The 19,938-nt window shown below is 38.4% G+C and overlaps 1 protein-coding gene across 1 annotated transcript in view; it reads left to right on the forward strand.

Annotated features, from left to right (window-relative positions):
- The window catches only part of ipo11 (importin 11), a 141,710-nt gene that overhangs the window by 51,284 nt on the left and 70,488 nt on the right, over positions 1-19,938 (forward strand). Inside the window, exon 16 of the mRNA XM_059336479.1 lies at positions 12,449-12,575. Coding sequence (XP_059192462.1) covers positions 12,449-12,575 — 127 coding nt within the window. The remainder of the gene's footprint in view (positions 1-12,448; positions 12,576-19,938) is intronic.

The following is a 19,938-nucleotide window of genomic DNA, read 5'->3' on the forward strand; positions in this document are numbered from 1 at the left end:
AATAATACATAACAACAACAAATAGTAATAATAAAACAATGACAAAGGATGTTCATTCATATCCTGTCTCAAAGTTTCTCGACAAAAATGAAATGTGACGGACTTCACAAAGAAAGTTTTGTGTTGTATGGCTTAAGTTGCATTGTACTGTACTGGTGTGCAATAATTCCATCTGGCCTCCTAAGATGCTGTGTAAAACGTAAATAAAAACAAGATGCATCAGATTCGCAATTAGTGTATATATTTACAAAAAATCCAAAAGTTAATGTATTGAAATGAATGTAGGTTGAAAGGGGTATGCAAATCATTGCATTCTGTTATGTTTTTTCATAGCATCTTTTTTTAACTTTTTTCTTGAATCAGTGTTGTATCCTTTAGTTTGTATTACTTTGCTTCAACAGTGTTAATTAGGCTTGAAGCAATACAAGTACAAACCATCAAGTCACTTACTGTTTTTACAGTACGTGAGCTCTCTTTCAGACATAAGTGTTGTCTGATTCATTGCATAGTTAACATTCCTCTTGGTGTAACTCAAGCTAATTGACTATTAACCTCTGACCAGCTATTGATTATTCTCAGCAGCAGAGTCAATGCATGCGAAAAGACTCATAAGTGGAGTCAATTTCTGTCACGGCCACATTAAGAGCTGCTGCTTGTATTCATGGATGGATGGATGGATAGAAATCTTTATTGTCAATGTACAAGTACAATGAAATGTCGTAGCGCAATGAAATGCCGTAGGAGCTAACTTATAGATGTATAGAAATATGTAATTTTAAAGTGTATGAAATAAACATTTAGAAAATGCTATGTAAAAACAGTGCAAGGTAAAAATAATGTAAAACACAAAAATGTAAGTGACAGTGCTGCAATGTGTCCTGAGTACAAAGTCAGCAATTTTCACACTGCAGTCAAACATGTCCCGCCATCAGCTCCGTAACGGGCAAATAAACTAGAAAAACAGTCGAATACAAACTCAGCATGGGTCTAAAGACTGTCAGATGCAGTAACAAACTGTGAGCTGACAGATGACTGCAGTTAAAAAGTGATGGGAATGAGAGAGTGACCAGAGGCGAGCTGGTGACAGCGATATGAAGAACAAAGAAGTGCCCTGCTCACGCAGACCCCAAGACAATCAAAACAAAAAGCCCACAGCCCTCAAAGGTCGGCCACTCAGGTTGCTGCTGACGTCAGGGGTTGCTGCTGTCCCCGTCACTCTGCTCCCACACACTGCAGCTGCGAATAACCCCTCCACTTTGAACCTAGGTCCTTATTGCTTTGGTCTTTTGTAAGTTCAGCTCACTTCAATCATTTTTTCCTTTTTGATATTCAAAGTTTTACTCGTTTTTTTTGCATTTGAACAAACTGAGTTCAACGAAACGCAGCGACTAGGGATGTCCGCCAGGCTTCAGTCAAGTAAAGGGATGAATCAGTACAACATCCAAAGAAATAAAACCAAATGAGCAAACAGCTCAGGGAAGCAGCCAAACACCACATCTGTTGTTTTCTCTGTTTCTTGTTCTCTGCCAGACCCGCCAAAGGAAAAATGTACAGGGAATATTTTATTATTTAAGAAATTAACATCAAGAGGGCGATGCAGGACTTGAGTCTCATCTGATCAAAATCAATCAGATGACAAACTGACAAATGGAAATAAGTATTGGAAAGAAGAAAAGTAGAACACTATACCTGATTGAACACCCTTTTGACTCATCTTCAGCTGCTCAAAGATGGCAGGGTGATAAGAGTCTTATAGTTTTTTTTTCTGTGAACTTCTCAGCACTTTAATTATGGAAGCACAATTCTGAACACAATTTAATCCCAATAAGGAGCTATGCTCAAAAGTGATCAAAAATGAAAATGTTTTAAATAAGAATGCACGCGCCCCGGTGGCACACCTGGTAGAGCGCGTACCATAGAGGCACCGTCCTCGTGAGCGGGCGGCCCGGGTTCGAATCCGACTTGGAGCCCTTTCCCGCATGTCTTCCCCTCTGTCTCCCCCTTTCACTCTGTTTCTCACTATCAATAAAGCCTTGAAAATGGCCAAAAAAATATCTTTAAAAAAAAAAAAAAAAAAGAATGCGCATCCTGTATTGATAGCAATAGAAGCATGTCACCCAATGCAACAGTGTGGTTCTAATGCTTAAGTCATATCAGCCAGTGTCCAAACAGTTAATAGCTGTTTGCAGGATAAAATCACTGTTGCTTTAGTCTCCTCAGTGGAAATCATTAAAAGAAAACTCTATTCTTATCCTTTAACTGCCAAATACCAGTAGTGTCTTTTTAACAACAACAGGTCCTTTGATGATAACCTATTGCTTTGTGCTAAGACGATTGTTTTTACTTTTAGTAAAGCCAAGGTCAGTTATATAAATGACAGTAGATAAACTTTTCAACTCTCATTGATTTCTCGGTTCTGGGGTGCTGAATCAGGCTGTGTTTCTGTCAGACTTGAGTTGTCTGTTCCCACAGTCTTTTGAAGAGGCTTCTGCAGTGAGAATATAGATTCAGCTTGAATATTATTCAGCATTAGTGATGAAGTCCCTCACTCTCTTCTTTCACAATCAGAGGCCTGTGTTGTTGTTGTTTTTTTTTTTTTTTTTACCGCAGGAGCCCATAAGTGTGTAAATGGACATGCAGACTTATTTTTTCCTAAGTGTGCTTGTCTTCCGGCTGTCAGGAATGAGATATTCGAATTGTGACAACATGATGACAGACTAACTCCCAGTGGAGTGCATTAGTCAGGAATGTACTGCCACGAACATTTGCTTAAAAAAACAAAACCCAGTGGGTGAAGTATGCGAACCAATCATAAAGAACTCTGACATGCTCGATCAAGAAGAAACTGTTGGAGATAATCACTAGGGCATTTAGTGTTACTGTTATTGATATTTTTGTAGGGTTTCTACTGCACTCTATTGCATCCACATAAAGACATGAAGTAACCCAACACAATGATATATTTCTGAATACATCCCTTTTGCTTATACTTTTATTGACCTAACCACCACTCAAGTCACAATATATGAAAGGCTCCATCACCCAGTAATTGAATTAATCAGCCCCCTACCTCTTCCACCCTTGTTCCTCTCAAAAGCCTTACATATGTATTTGATCTAAAACCACTTATCTTTAAAATGCTGTCTTTTCCTTCACTCTATATGCTGCATATAAATTTTACTGTGGGCACTGCAGGTTTATTGTGATACAGTATATTCACTCAGCGAACAGAAAGTTATGAGCCCCTGTTCCATACTATGGTGCCCCACAGTGGAAAGAGCTGTCACACTTTGTGGCAGTGACTCAACATGGGACCCATAGTACCTTGATATCAAATCTGACCATGCAGACATCAGTTCTTTGCACGGCTGCTTAGGGTTTATAGATGGATGTTCCTTTCTACTGATGCTGCTTTCAAGTTAATTCCAACAGTGTTCAGGTGGATTACTATCAGGGATTTGTGGGGACCAGTCCATTTAGTGTTATATTGTAGACATGTGATTATTTGAAATGGCCTCTGCCCGCTGACTTATCTCTGTTTTGTTCAAATGTTTTGCTCTGGTAGATTAAGAGAAATGGCACAAATGTGCAGTCTTCAAGGCATCCTTTCTGGTACACAATGATAATAGCGATTTGGTGCCCGTGTGTGATTGATAGCTGCTGGCAGGCTGCCAGGGTGTCGATGTTGCATTGTAGAGAGACGAGAGGTTAGTGGTCCTTAAGAGTAAAGACACTGACATGACTGCCCTATGCAATATTTGATTGGCTGCATCCATCTCATTGACGGTCTCCATCTACTTAGTTATTTTCCACGACATTCTGTCAAATTCATGCAAAACAAGGGGTACAATTTAAAAAAAAAAAAAAAAAAAAAAAAAAAAAAAAAAGAATTTTCCCTTTTGGTGTCTGAAGTTATTTTTCTCAGATGCCAAGAACAGATGAAAAAGTGATTTACAAAGCAGATATCTATGCTGGAGCAATCCAAACCAATTTATTATTATAGCACATTTAAACAACAAAAAAATCTCCAAAGTGCTGTACATAGAGTCATAAAAACAATAAAACAAACATTTCCATAGAACAATAAGCAATAAATAATCAAATAAGTGCATATACCTAAAATGATGATATAAATAAAACAATAAAATCAAACAGATAAACATAGTAGAACATATAAAAGACATAGTTAAACGTAGTAATATGAGTAAAATGAATAAAAGACACAGGGGACCACAAAACGCACGCAAAGTTAAAAAGCCAGGGAATAAAAATGGGTCCGTTAAGACAAGACTTAAAATACTCCACCGTGGGGGCTGTTTGGACGTGGAGGGGGAGGGCGTTTCAAAGTCTGGAGCCGACCACGGAGAAATCCCTGTCCCCCCTGGTTTTAAGTCCCGCCCTAGGCACCACAAGCTGGAGCTGGCCCTCGGACCTGAATTTGCGCGCTAGAGTATAGATTTGGATGAGGTCCTTGATGTACTGTGGGGCCAGTCCATTCAAAGCTTTAAAAACAAACAATAAAATCTTAAAATCAATACGAAAATTAACAGGGAGCCAGTACAAAGACCCGAGGATTGGGGTAACATGTTCCTGCTGTTAAAAGTCGTGCCGTGGTGTTCTGGACTAACTGCAGACGAGAGAGGGCTTTGTGGCTGACACCTGAGTAAAGTGCGTTGCAGTAGTCTAGTCGACTTGAACTAAAAGCGTGCACGATCTGTTCAGAGAGGGTAAAAGATAAAAATGGTTTCACTTTTGATAAAAGACGAAGATGATAAAAACATATAGAAAAACATACTATATGCAAATAAAATGTAGTGACCCACTACTTTGGTGCAGGCAGAGTTTGTTTTTCTAGTCAGGGATTTTGCAAACACAAACAATGGACCAAAAAGGTGAAAGTCTTTCTAAATGGTTGTTAGTTTTGGTTTCCTTACTTCGTCCATTGTTTGGCTGCAAGGTGGACAATTCTGTATGATTCTCTCATCAATGTACGTTTTTATTCTCTGGGTGTTTGCTGAACTGTTTTGGTTTTCTCCCAAAGTGTGTTGGGGTGAAGCCCGAGTTGGTAAAGTTGAGCAAATGGGTTTGTTTGTGTTTGTTTAGGTTGTGTCTTGAGAAATGTAAGCATTTCGCTGGAGCCATTTTGTTGCATTATCGCTGTTTTCCACTGCCAACTGGTTAGCATATTCAGTTTGTTTACCATCCCGCGCACACAATCCCCAATATAATAATGTAAGTGACAGAAGTTAAAGAAAGAATTCCTCTGTAATATATTCTTTCGATGGAAAAGGAAAAGGAACCCAATGATAATAGGAAATAAACTCTCGCCTTAACTTTTGAATATTTACAGTGTTAACCAAACATCCCCTAAAGGTGTCCACTTGAACAGTGATTATCCAACAGTATATACTGTATATTTATCAGGTGGCTTGTATTTTTTTCACCACGTCTGTGAGTGAGTCTGTGGGTTGGTGTGTATGTGTGTGTGCGATCATGGCAAAATGTGGTCCTGGATATACCTACTGTTAGCAGGAACTATGACAGCAGTTTTAAGTACTTTGCCAGGTGTTCATGTCTCTCTGTCTGTAGAAAGATTTGTCAGGCGTGTTGTTGGCACAAAAATGAAAGCCTACTTTGAAGATGAGTGTTGGAAGTAGTGAACTTTGTACCCCTAGCCAGATTTGGCGTTGTGGCTGGTGCGATCCTATCGCAAGATAGTCTCTTCTTCCATTTAACCCCTGTCAGCACTACTTTAAGACCTGGATGTGCATCTTTAAAGTGGTGCCAGTCTGCCCTGATCTGATATAGTTTTACAGCGCTGTGAAAATAGTACGACCAGCTAAAAAGGAGAAGTGGCATGGCTGCAATATTTCCCCAACTTGGCAATATCTCATGAGAAGCAGAAGGACAATAATTATATTGGCATCTGCCAGAAGCCACATTCAAAGCAGATTTTCTGGCCGACACACTTGCCTGGTGCACATTTGTTGCTGTTACCAACGTATTCCCACATCATGCTGCACTGCCTGCCTTCCTTCGCCCTCTGGTTGTTGGCTGTTGGAGTGTTTAATATAGCTTGTTTATTTGGATCTTGATTCGCATCACAGGGAACAATAACACAATATACAGCAGCAGCAATATGCTTAACAGGAGAGGTACAAAAAATACACACACACACACACACACACACACACACACATATATATATATATATATATGTATATGTGTGTATATATATATATATATATATATGTATATATATATATTTATATATATATATATATATATATGTATATATATATATATATATATATATGTATGTATATATATATGTATATATATATATATATATATATATATATATATATATATATATGTATATATATGTATATATATATGTGTATATATGTATATATATGTATATATATATGTGTATATATATATATATATGTATATATATATGTATATATATATGTGTATATATATATATATATATGTATATATATATATATATATGTATATATATATGTATATATATATATATATATATATATATATATATATATATATATATATATATATATATATATATATATATATATATATATATATATATATATATATATATATATATATATATATATATATATACGACCAGGTATCCTTTCTCGTGCCCTTAAGGTTAGAGACTACATACTAATAGTTTTTGATCAGTATAATGCAGTTTAGAGTCAAGGTGAAGATTTCTTTATTACATCAACAGATGCTTGCTCATTTCTGAAAAGTTACACCCTGGCCACATGACCAATACTGCTCAGAAAATAAAGAGATAAAGAGATGTCACAGGTAAGTGTGTGAGAGGAAGAGATAAACAGCAGTAGAGAACTAACTAGCTAGAGTATCTGAGTGTGTGTATGTGACAGGGTGAGCAGAAGAGAGAGGCAGCCGTGTGTGTTTGAGAGTGTGTATGTAATGTTATCTCTGCTGGACAGACAGCTTTGATAATATCGTATAGTTATTCTCCATTTTCATGGACTGGGTGTGTTTGGGATTTGAGCGCACTCATTAAATTTTCAGAAAGTCTTCAGCTCAAGAACAATTTTCATGATGTTCATAAGGGAGATTAAAATAATATATGGGTTACTGAAAAAAGCAACAGGCAAATCACCTTTACTTCACGTTAGGAGGTTCTTAGCCTCAACCTCATGTTGGGTATTATCCCTTACTGTACATGTACAAGCTGAGTATGTGTTGACTTGTTTGCTTGCAGGTTTGGTAATCTTTTCCCACTTGGGCTCTGATAGTGTCATTGGTTTCAATGATTCAAGTTTGAGCCCTGCATAAGTCTGTCTGAATCACTCAATACGAAACAGCAACAGTCTAAATATTAATAACCATATCTGTCAGCAAAACTATTGTGTGTGACTAACACCTGTGGCTGAGCCTCAGGCCGCCAGTGAGTTGGTTGTCACTTTTTGGCATACTGACTCAACAAACACAGGCACAGTGATACTTTGCACACTTATCGGCACAAATACTTAGAGTTTGACTCCCTGTCAGTCTGTTCCTTTTTTCTGTACTTCAGCCAAACCGTTTTTATACCTGTGATATGTCATGATATATGAGAGCAGCGAAGACTGCAAGACAGTGTTGTGCACACATACAAAACACTCTTGAACACACAACCTTTAATATATCTCATATTGAGATCCCAGAATAGCCAGAAGGAGCTTTTTGTGTCACCTAGGCAGAGATACGGAGTGCGTTTCATCATTCTACTGTCAGACTCTGCCGGCATAGAAGGCTGAGAAGCATTTCGGCATTTTGACTTTGCTGTTTGTGGCTTGACCTTTTGTGTGGAGTTTTGTGAGAAAAGTCAGTCTCTCTCCCGGGTGGCCAATAGATGCTATAAAATGATTCTGTGCTTTGGGTATCTTAAACTTTTCCCATTTTGCTGCTATCCATCCATTGTGAACAGATGTTGTTGTCCAAACATAAGTGAGTGTGGCATGTTCACACAGGCACAATGTGAGCAAAGAGAAGCAGCACATTGGACTTCCATTGCTGCCGTGTGCGAGCTGGTTAGCTGAATGAATGAGACTTTTTATACAGATGGGTTTATGTCTTCCAATCTTACAGTTATACTAGTGTCAGAAGTAAACACAGTCACACAACATAATATCAACCTGTTAATTTGAACTTCACACCAGGTTTGCACCACCTTTTTTTGACCCAAGTCAAAAAAATCTGATTCCAAACAAAAAAATGGTTCTTGTACACATAACTGCAAAGCTTGTGAAATAACATTTGATTTCAGTGATTGCATGATTTACTAATTGAAGCTACAATTCTGCCCAACATTGTGTTACATTTAACCTGAAAGTTGGACACATAATTGAATCCTGCAAAGTCCTCAAACATGCAGAGTGAATTTTCCGAACTAAAATTAAAACCTGGTATCTGCCTTGTGCACGGAGACCGCACCAGCCTGGCAGAAACACACAGACGCTACAGTGATTCAGCTTTCGATGCACAAGAAAGGATGGGACAGAGCTAGTTAAATAGCACGATCATTTCAGTAGCTATCTCTGCAACATATTAGTTAGACATATTTAACATGAAGTCAGAACTTAACATCTTTGTGATGATAATGTTAGTTCATTGTTTTTGAATGTTTAAAACAAAAATCCTGGTCATATTTTACACATTTCACCTATAAGTGCATGATATACACCAAGTATGAAACAATATAAGCATCACGCAAAGGCACACATGCCCTAAGGTACCTGGATGTCTGCATGATAGAAGCAAAGGAAGACTGTGTCCACTTGTTTAAGGCTAATGTGAAATTGGGATTCTGCTTCTCATTCCGTTCATATTTTGGCCACATGGGTTTCCCATGTGTTTGCCAGAAGAATGAGCAGGGTCTCTGACAGCTGTGTGAAGTTATGGAGGAGGAAACAGGTTTAGCGTGAATGAGTCATGTCTAACCTTTGACTGACGGACAAATCCCCCCGTCAACCTTCCTATCCATCTGCCTTTCCATCCTTTTCTTCCATTTTGCCAGCACACAAATAATAAAGTCGACCAGCTGTACCCTGCCCTGCTGAAGAAGATATTTTCTATTTGTTAGTCACAGACATGCACATACTCACCACTCTCTTATATTGCATGTAGAGTGGGGAAAACTCATCTTTTAGTCACTTCAGCAGATGCACAGAGTGAATAATAATCAGCATATGGATTATGAGGTTGTCAGAAACATTATTTGTTAAGTAAGTCTAAACTCACATGAACAAACATATTTGCCAATGGCTGTTTACTGCACTTTGTATAAAAAGAGCTTGTGATATATTTATTTGCAGTCTTATAGAATACACCATGCTCATGCATCATGTGGAGTTTTCTTTTCATGAGCGTGAGTTTGACAACAGATTTAATCAGTAGTTTGATTATTTATTCTTAATGTCACCGACTTTTTATCTGAGCGTCAGTATTTTGCTGCCAAGCTGTTGTTTGGAACCTGGATATAGAGGGAGCTCTGGTAATGTGCCCATGGCCATTGTCCACTGGCACTGCTGTACCTGCTTTATCATGTTGAAACCATCCCATATGTTGCTGCCTCCATAAAAGCTTGTAGCAAATCAGATCTAGCTGCTTTTGTTTTCATTGAAAAGTAATTGGATCGTGGTTTATTCTCCTTGCACGCTCCAGTGCTTCTCAGCAGTTTAACCCAGGAAGGTCTTAATGGCCATCTTGTGCTCTTAAGATAATGAGAAATCAAGTTTAAACTTCATTAAATGTAATCTTATTAGTAATAGTAAATTAGGGCATTTTCACACCTGAAAGGCCGAACCAAGGTCTGTGTTCTGTTACATTTGGTTACACTGCAAATGGAATAATAACGGACATTACAAGACAATTCTACTGGACACGTCATCTCTCTGTGTACTTCCGCGGCTCATTTTGTTTTGGTTACGCTGCGTTGTTAAGCCGGCCGGCATCTGACGTCAGTGTTACTTCCTTAACGTGTTTACACAGAATGAATCCAGCGAGCCACCTTTTACCTGTGGTAATACTTTTGCTGGTCTTTTACTACCAGCAGCACCAGCTGAGAGTGCTTGGTATTCGCAAGATGCGCCTCCTTATCATACAAAACTGTATCGGCGTCGACAGGAGAGGAGGAGAAAATGGCTCGCAATCCTGCGAGTTATGGCACTGCTCTCCTGTCCTTTCGAAACCTCGCTCTCTCATTCTCTCAGAAGACAAGTTGAAAGTCTTGTTATTATGTGTCTTCTCCAGTTGGCTCTTTATGAAGTCATCCGACCAGATTTCAATCAGGCATCTAATCTCTTCATCTCCCCATGTACTGCCGTGGCTCATTTTGTCATATATTTTGTTTTACCTGCTAGGCTAATTGTGTTTTGCTGTAACAGCTGATTAGCGTGACGTGACTTCCTGTACCGTAATTCGAGAGTAGAAGAAGAAAAAAACTTCCTGTCATTGATACTAAGGTCCGAACTATAAAAAAAGTTGTTTTCACACTGCAAAAGGTTCAGACTTTGGTTAGTGTGGTCCGGACCGAGACCACCTCTTTTGGTCGGACCAAACTTTGGTGCTTTGGTGCGGACCGTGGTCCGTGGCACCTTTCACACCTGGAATTTAGGTTCGGATCAAACTGAAAAGTCCTCAAGTCCGGACCAAACGAGATAGGTGTGAAAGCGCCCTTAGAGGTTAAGTTTTGGTTAGGTTTGGGCAATGGGTACTGAACTGGCATGTGACAATGTCCACAGTGAAGACATTCATCTCGTCATACACCTCTATGGAAACTGTACCATCATCTCTTGAAGTAGAAAGAACTCCAAAACTCGACTCTTCTGTGCAGTTTAACACACTTATAATGGCAAAATAACAACTTGAAAGAGAGTTGAATTTCTTTGATAATTTGTTTTTCAAAAATGGGGATATATTAAAATCTATACAAAACATTTTTATCATTAGTGCCCATTAGTGTGGAAACACTGGAAAAAGAAATGGGGGCTCCACATGCTACATATATGGAACTATTTAAAATTTTACAACCTCTCGTCTTTTCTCTGCGCCGTGTAAAAAGTTGTCAATCTTACAGCTTCTGTCTATGATACATTTTAAATAAAGAAAACATGGCAACATATTCTGGGATCGGCGTGTTACCTGATCAGAATGGGATATTGCATTTGAATTCAAAATTGACATTCATTAATATTCAGATGATTGCATTGCATATTGGTCCAACACAAAATGCTTTTGGCAAAGATTCTTTGAAATGCATTTTGAAATCAATTAAACCAATTATGTAAACAAAACACGAACATGCTTTTGTGCCTAATTATATAAGCAAGCTCTTCTATCCTTGTACACACACACACACACACACACACACACACACTCACACACGAACACAGTGTTGTTTCTCATCTCCAAGTCCTGAGTCATGCTGCTGTTTAGTATCTTTTGGCTGGTGGCCCAGACTCTGCTCTGTGCCTCTCTGTGGCTATTTGACAAGAACCCAACAAGAGTGTCACCCCCCCACCCCTATCCTTTATTCTCCCATCTCCCTGTTCCTCCATCCCCCCAACCGCTCATTTCTGTCAAGCCGGTCCTCGGATACGAACAAGGGCAGATACAGAGGGACACTTCTTGCCTGTCCAATACAACTGTTAAAAAACCATCAGTTCCCAACACGCCGGGCATTTTAATTCATATCACACACTACTAAGCCCCCAAAGATTTTTTTCTCATCCTAGGTTGATCTAGGCTATTTCTCTTGTTTAGTTTTTCTGTCACTGGTCACCATGTCCCTCAGGCTTTGCTGACATGCATTAATTTAAACAAATATAGAGAGAACACACTTATTCTTAACAAACACTTTTTTAACCTTGTGTTTCTTCTAGTTTTTTCTGTTTGTTCCATGCGTCATGTTTTGGCTCACTTTTATGTGTAAATCCCACTGCAGCCTCCAATATCCGGCGTAATAGTGCCACTATCTCTACCTCTCTGAGGGCTCTAATTTAACCCACGCTGTTTTTTCACAGTTCAGTGTGCATGTGTATGTATCTGTGCCACCAGATTAGACATAGTCTCGATGTTTGATATGTGAAATAAAAGGACAGTGATATGGCTCTCTCCTTCAGAGCACACATTATATTGCAGTCTCCACCAAACAGAAGCTTCTGATAAAAGCAATTTCAAGATGAGCCATAAGCAATGGCAGATTTCATCATTTGAATAGCTGGCCCAGTTGTTTTTAATGGATCAATAAGTTCTAAAGCTACATTGTGGAGATAAGATTAGAGAGCCAGCTGGTTAATTTCTCTAAACTGTTGTTGTGCAGACATAGAATAAGTTTATTAAAGTATTTCTCTGCAACCAGAACTAACTCCTTTCCCCTTCCTGCTTTCTTTTCCAGATACAAGCTGATTCGCCGACGAGTCATCTGGCTAATAGGACAGTGGATCTCTGTCAAGTTCACTCCTGACCTTCGACCTCTACTCTATGAGGTCATCCTGAGCCTCATGCAGGATCCCGACTTGGTGGTAAGGAAGACACAAAGAAAACAGCTGAAACATTTGATTCATAATGACTGAAATGGGCCTTTAGTGAAAGTGCACAGTCAGCGACACAAACACGCTTCTCAGCTTAACAGCGTGGAACCGCAGCTATTATGCTGCCAACTTTCAACAAACAAAGCCAAACATAGTTAGTCAGGGATTGTAGGAAAGTTATTCTCATCTGATTTATCAACATACTATTTTAGATTTTCTTCTGTAGTTTTACAGAGGTAATTTCTTTGAATGCTTTTGATTAAGAAGCTAGAAGTTTCATTTACTCATTAGCATTTTTATTCAGCCATGGCCTTGATAAACTGCTCTGTGATCCTATTTGTGGAAAAGTAGCTATTATTATGCTGTAGTCATCCTCAATTCAAATTACATTTCGCCATCCTTGGGTTTCTTGCCTCATGAGCCATGCATTTGATTGATTTTGTTTTCTTTTACCGTAATTTAAATCAAAGAATGTGAAAAATTCTTTGCATTATTTGCAATGCAATTCAGCATAATCTCATTAGATCGAACTGTTATGAGCAACTGGGTTCAGTCTCTTTACGTCTAATTGCACACACTTCATAATCCATCTTTGTGGAGTAACTTTCACATGTGTGTTTGTGTGCATCTGTATTTTTGCAATACACATAAAATGCGATTATAATGTAATTAGGATTATAATGTAATTAAGATAATTATGCACATATGAAAGGAGCCAACGCAAACACCATAATATTAATGTGATGGATAGAAGCAGAAGCTCAGTGACATTTTTGCTGCTCTTTAATGTTAATTGCATGTCCCCAGTTGTGACATGTATGATGCATCAACCATTTTGGGCACTTTGTTTAAATTAAAGATACAGAAACACACACAGTGACACTAACAATGTAAAATAATATAGATAGGTCTATTGCACCCTCATTTTCTTTTCACAACCATTTACACTGCAATGGGACCTGATGTCACCTGTTGCTATGGATACCAATTTAACTGAGGGAGGTTACATCTCATTACACTGGCTTTATGGGAAAATTATTGGCAGGCGGCTGCAGTGTGTAGCATTATATACTATTAGCCAGTTATTTCACTGTATTGGACATTTACTGGCTAATCATGAGGTCTGTCTTTATCAAACTTGCATCGCACATTTAAAATCATTGGGTGCATTTAAATATTGCCGATTATGTTCATTATTAGGTTTTCAATTTGCCCTTTTCCCGCCCTTATTAAATCCACATGATTACAAAGATAATTTGATATACCATTTGCCAAGCAACCAACTAAAGTTATAGTTTTCATATATAAAATTAGATTCAAATACACACAGTTTTTATAATCTATTGCCATACATTGGAATGTCATTTCATTTTTATGAGGAAGAATGGCTCTTGCGTTTTCAGTGGTCTTTCATTAAACAAGCTTGCTGTTAGACCACTGACCAGCCCACCAATCATGTTGTGGTATCTGATCAATATCGTTCGGGCCAATTAGAACCTCTTGGGCAGAATGAATTATTGATCATAAACTTTTAACGGGCTAATGGAGAAAACTGCCCCCTATCAATCAGTCCAATAGGTTATCAATATCGCTATTGCTATTCTGCGGTCCTTGTTGTTCAGATGGATATTAAACCCCTCAAGAAAACAGTTATATTTATCTCTCACATTTCAGCTTCTGTACTTCATTGAAAAGAGAAATCAACTTGTAGGAACTGTAGAGTATAGGTAGAGTTGTAGTTTTGTGAAAAATCAAATTTTTTTTTTTCTGCATTGGGTTTGCTTTGGGAGCACCATGCTTTCACACTATACATCAGCAGAGTGATGAGGTGCTGAGCCACTATTCTGCATTGAGTGCTGCCCATTTGGTGGATCATTTGATTTTTTCCCCCTGGTCGCCCAGGGGGAAGAACTTTGGGTAGCTTCAAAACGCTGTTGCTGCAGCTTGTCACTGTCACACAGCCATTCAATCACAGCAGAGGAGGGGCGGGACAATTACCACAAAGTTCAACTGTTCAACTCTAGCCTTTCCTTCAGCCAGTGGCAACAATTTTACTTACTTTACTTACCAGTTGAGATGCGTTTCAGCTGAAAAAAATGCTGCCCCTCAAAAGTGCTCTAGCACTTCCAGCTGGGCGTTTTCAGAAATTGCCTTGTGTTTTCAGCATGGAAAAAGGCTTTTTGTTGACACAATGCGTCATTAAAGTAACATCAGCGATCAACAATTTGAATTTGGTCAAATTGAACAACCAACCATAAAACATCAGCCCTATTTAAAAAAAAAAAAAAAGATAAATAATTAATTTTATGTGCTTATTTAATACATTAATGTATGTTTGTTTTTGCCTTTGAGAAATATGGATATCGACAATAAATACAGGTCTTTGTGGTAACTTTACACCCCGTGGGAGCTTTGTATGCGAGTGCATTGGCATGTATCTATGACATACTTGAGCTGAATCGTAGATCACAGGTTCCAGTTGTTTGCAGCCTTCTGTTATTTCCAGTTTTTTCTATCCTCATTTCCTCCAATAGATTCTCGTCCTCTCTGCAGTCTTTTGATTTCTACTCACATATTCTGAGTAAAGGCTAAAAATAATCTTGGTGGCAAGTTTCACTCCTTCTGTTTTCAGGCCATTTGTACTCCCAGTGGGAGGTAATAATGTTGTCTAGAATTTGCCATTAAGCCAGCTTTGATGACATCAAGCTGTGACGTTTCAGTCAACAGTTTGTCCCATTTCCGCTCACTTTTCCTCAACTGCACGATGGCTTTGAGGCATTCTAAATATGGATTTTATGCCTCACGAATATAATCCCACTCAATCATACTTTTAGTTACTGTACAGTAAATGCACTATCCTGACTGACATCAGTTCTGAACCACAAACTATTAGTTGGATTTGGAGTGAAACGTAATGGGCTTTTCCACAGATCAGAATTTGTCTCAGATACCAAATTACATCAGGTGGCTTTTTCCCCTAGGCCAAAAACAAATATTTTTGTAAGTGTAACTCTTCCTATCAGAGTAAAATGATTAATTTTATAAATATGAGATGACACTCAATTTTTTGTGTGATTTTAGTGATATTCCAGCCGTTTGTGTATTATGCTTGTTTTTCCACTCTAATACTAATTCCCAGATAATCCTCATTAATGGCTTTCTCTTTTGTCTGTTTGTCTCTTAGGCCACAATTAAACTTTGACCCACTCTTGGACTGTTTTTAGCTGATGCCGTCTGCATTAAATATGTCATAGATACTTAGAAGTCATAACTGTTTTTGCACCTGTTGAGTGTGTGCACATTTTTGTTAACATGCATGCAAATAGGACAATAATAATAACAATAAATAATAAACTGATGCACATAGTTATCATGTTTAGGGATCTGGTGTTGCGTTTGATGAGTAGTTGCCAAGGTGAAGCTTTCAGTGTAATTTTCACTGATTAAACTTTCAATCACTTTTAAATTCAGTTTGAACCCACTGTTTTTTTAGTATCCCCTGAGACTGAATAATGATGTGAGGCAAATGTTTTCACTGGATTATTGTGTGTGTATGTGTGTGTGTGTTGTGTGTGTGTTGTGTGTGTGTTTTGTGTGTGTGTGTTATTAGACCCATCCAAGTATTTCATCAAGCAATCTATTATCTTCCACACTTTGCTGTAGAATTGAAATGCAGTTTCTCTCATTAGTGTTTGAATTGCCAACAAGGCCAGTGCTGATGGCAACTGATGGGCCTCATTCATCAACGTTCTCCTTTTGTTGCTTGTTAATGCATGCAGCATTACTCAAACATTATTCTGTATTTTATGATCTTGCATCACAGGGGGGGAATTGTACATCTCCAAATCCAACAAAGTGTCAGTTCAGCTTTAAGCAATTTAATGTCTTGAATATACATTTTACAGTGGTCTTTCTTATTTTCATATTTGAACATAGGATGAATGTTTGAATTTCTTGTGAACGAAGCAATTTAAATTTACATCACATGCATTTACAATGACGGGAAGTAGGCTTTCATGTCTGTTTGAATAGATTGCCAATTTTCTGCCATGCTGTTCTTCTTCGGAAGAAGATGAAACTTTTTCTTTGCCTCGTTAAGACCACATTAAAAAACCCATAGCCTGTTCAATATGAATATAAAACATCATTGCATATGGATTATGCAAATAATTTCAGTCTTATAAATGTGTTTTTAATGACTCCTTTTCATGCCATGTTCCATGGAAACAACAGTATTTTTACTCATGGTGTCCAGATGTTATGCTTGAGGCAATAAAAGGGAAATCATTGCTGTTGTTACAACGTTAACTATTGATAACATACGCACCTTTGACAAAACCATGTTAAATTATTGTTATTGCAGTGCTATTTCTTGTTTAACACAGACAGTGTCGTGGCTGCCGAAGAGTCTGCATGCTTTTTAGTGCTTTTTAAACACATGCTCTTCATAAAAAGTATGAATTTCATCATGCGTTTTAAATGGACAGTATGTAACATTCTGCAGCTAAGGGTTTCTCACTCAAAACAATAACTGAAGATGGGGTTTTGTGACGTCAAGCAGTAGAGAGATTCCTTTAGTGTTCATCGTTCAGAAGGTTTTTATCAGTAGCCGAATTATCCACAGACTTTTCCTCCTCTTCAAAACAAACTACCTCATGATTAAAACTTTTCCGACAGTCTTGGGTGGACACATGAGCTACCTGAGCTCAGCTGCCACTAATGTTTGCTCAGCTTATTTCTCTGAACTGAAGATTTAGTCGTTCAATGACTAAAACCCTTCATCTGGTCAATATCTACAGTTAAAAACGACCAAAATCTACAAAGTGTATCATAGAAATCTAGTTTAAAACTGGATAAAATGTCTAAATATAACAGCTTTCAGGAAGAGAATCACATCCCTGGCCTGAGACCTGCACGAAGGGGAAATAACACCACTGACAGGCGACCATATTAAACAGATTGTTACTTTGATTAAAATGACAGATTTCTATGGGTTTGAACATTGTTGCAAACATGGTATAATCTGAGTACACAAGTTCAGAAGAACATAGATCTAGCCATTTATACATTTTAATGTGGAAAAGTTAAATCTTTAAAGCTGAGATCAGTAACTTTGCTGTTATCTTCTGCAGCAGTGACAGGTTGCGCACTAAAGATATGGAAGTTGTTTTCATGAGGATTTTTTTTTATTTTTTATAAAGCCTGCTGCTTATTTAAATCAGTCACTTCAAAATTGGTAAATGCACCAGCTAGTGAAGTGTGATACCACTGAGCTTATGCTTTGGTTTGAAGCGTGAAAATAAAAGCATGGTGCAAAACAAGTAACTTCCAGAAAGCCGACTTACCTTTTGAAGTGAATTGATTGGCATTAAAAGTTTGAAAAGCAGAGAGTAGGCAAAGAGAAACCACTTCAATGGAGACAGCTTGTGAGTTTTTAAGAGCCTCGACTACAAATATGGATATATTAATGATTTATAAACAGAAAAATCAAATATTTAACAAAATATTTTCTTGCTGCAAATGTATGCCGTTTTTCAAAACAACATATTTATGATATAGGGTTTAGTATATTTATTGATGTGGAATAATTCACATAGAGATTGCTATGATTTATTTTTCCAGCTAGTATTGGGTTATGCTATAGAACTCTCTGCAGTAGAATATAAACAACAAAGAAAAGCTTTTTTTTCCCCCATGTAATTTGTTTATCACACGAGGGAAGACAGACACCTACTTTTTATGCTCAAACCTAGCTTATTTAACATACGATTGCTGTAATGGGGACCATAATAAACACTGTGTATCTATAGTGACAGTTATTCAAATAGAATTTATAGCTCAAGGAAAGTTTCCTAACTTTTTTCTTGTGTCTTGTGGCAAGCAAAAAAAATCCAAAACTTGAAATGGCACCGGTCTTCAAAAGAAAATTGCTCAAAGGATCTTAAGCTTTAAGAAATAATGTAGCTGTGTGAAGAATAAAAAAACAGTCAAATACACCTGAAGATATTTGGACTAAAATTCCATTATAAACCTTAAAGAGTCCTTTAATAGTAAAGTGATTAACGATTGTCGACAACACTGCACACGCACACGCACATGCACACGCACACACACACACACACACACACACACACACACACACACACACACACACACACACACACACACACACACACACACAGCCTCAGTTGCACCCTCACCCCTCCACCTCCTCCCATAGATGACTTTCTTACTTTAAATGTGTTGTAAAATTGTTAGGAGCAAGGACTGGCTGTAATTGAGTTCTCAGTCTCACACCTTTCTCTTCACTCCTTTACCGCCTTTAATCTCTTTCTCCCTGGTGGACATTTCCACCTCCATCTCTGTGCTACAGCTAGATTACACTTCTAGAGTCTATAAGGGTGGAGGGTACGTTTCCTTTTTATAACAATAGACAGCCTGTATTTCGCTAACTTGCTGCAGGTGCACACTCCCAGAGTGTTCATCTATTAAAAGCTTTTGCTGGAGTGGGAACTCATTGTTGTGGTCTTTCTGAGGCTCCTATTAAGGGAAAATTGAATTATAGTTTGTATGTTTGCCACAGCTGCACAGGCAGCAATTCAACCAATCTTCTCCTGTTTAACGTTATGTAATTCTATATTTCTTTTGCTCTATCAGTATAGTTCTTTTTCTAACTTCGTTCGGTGTTTCACTATGGGAATCGCTTAATGCGTGACCAACTACGGAAGCTCCAATGACACCACGTCTGTCTTTGACAGACAGGTCGACCTGTGGGGAGGGCCCCGCCCTCCTTTATTATAAGGGTCGACTGCACTGACCAGGTCATTCTCGCTTTCTTCCCATGCGGAATAATCTACATTTAAGCTCCTTCAGCGCATCCGGACGAGTCGGACTTGCTTAACTGCTATCAGACGTCCCGTCAAGGAGCTACGTCGCCTAGCGCGGTTCCGATTACGACTCTGGACTGTGCTGAAAATTTTCGTCATTGAAATAAAGTGAGTTTAAGCTTTATTGGAATAGCGACCGCGTTGTGGCGAGCTATTCTCGCGAGCGACTTGGTATTTGTTTACCGAGCAGCAAGCGATTATTTAGGGCGATAGCTTCAGGCGAGCCCGGTCGGGTTAGCTAAACATTAGCTGGTGGCTAACCAGACTCCCGACGCATAGCCATCGCGTAACGGCGGGCTATCCTCCACAGGGTACGGGTTGTAGTGAGGTTACACTAGCTATAGCCGGTGCTCTGTTACAAGACTAACGTGTTACGACGAGTCTTGTTTTTTCTTGCAAGATATCTAGGTTAACAGCCTAGCTTCTTTCTACTTCTCTAGTCATCATGTCTGTGCCCGCGACCCCCG

Source organism: Centropristis striata, chromosome 7 (assembly GCF_030273125.1).
Source record: "Centropristis striata isolate RG_2023a ecotype Rhode Island chromosome 7, C.striata_1.0, whole genome shotgun sequence".
NCBI classification, from domain to species: Eukaryota; Metazoa; Chordata; class Actinopteri; order Perciformes; family Serranidae; genus Centropristis; species Centropristis striata.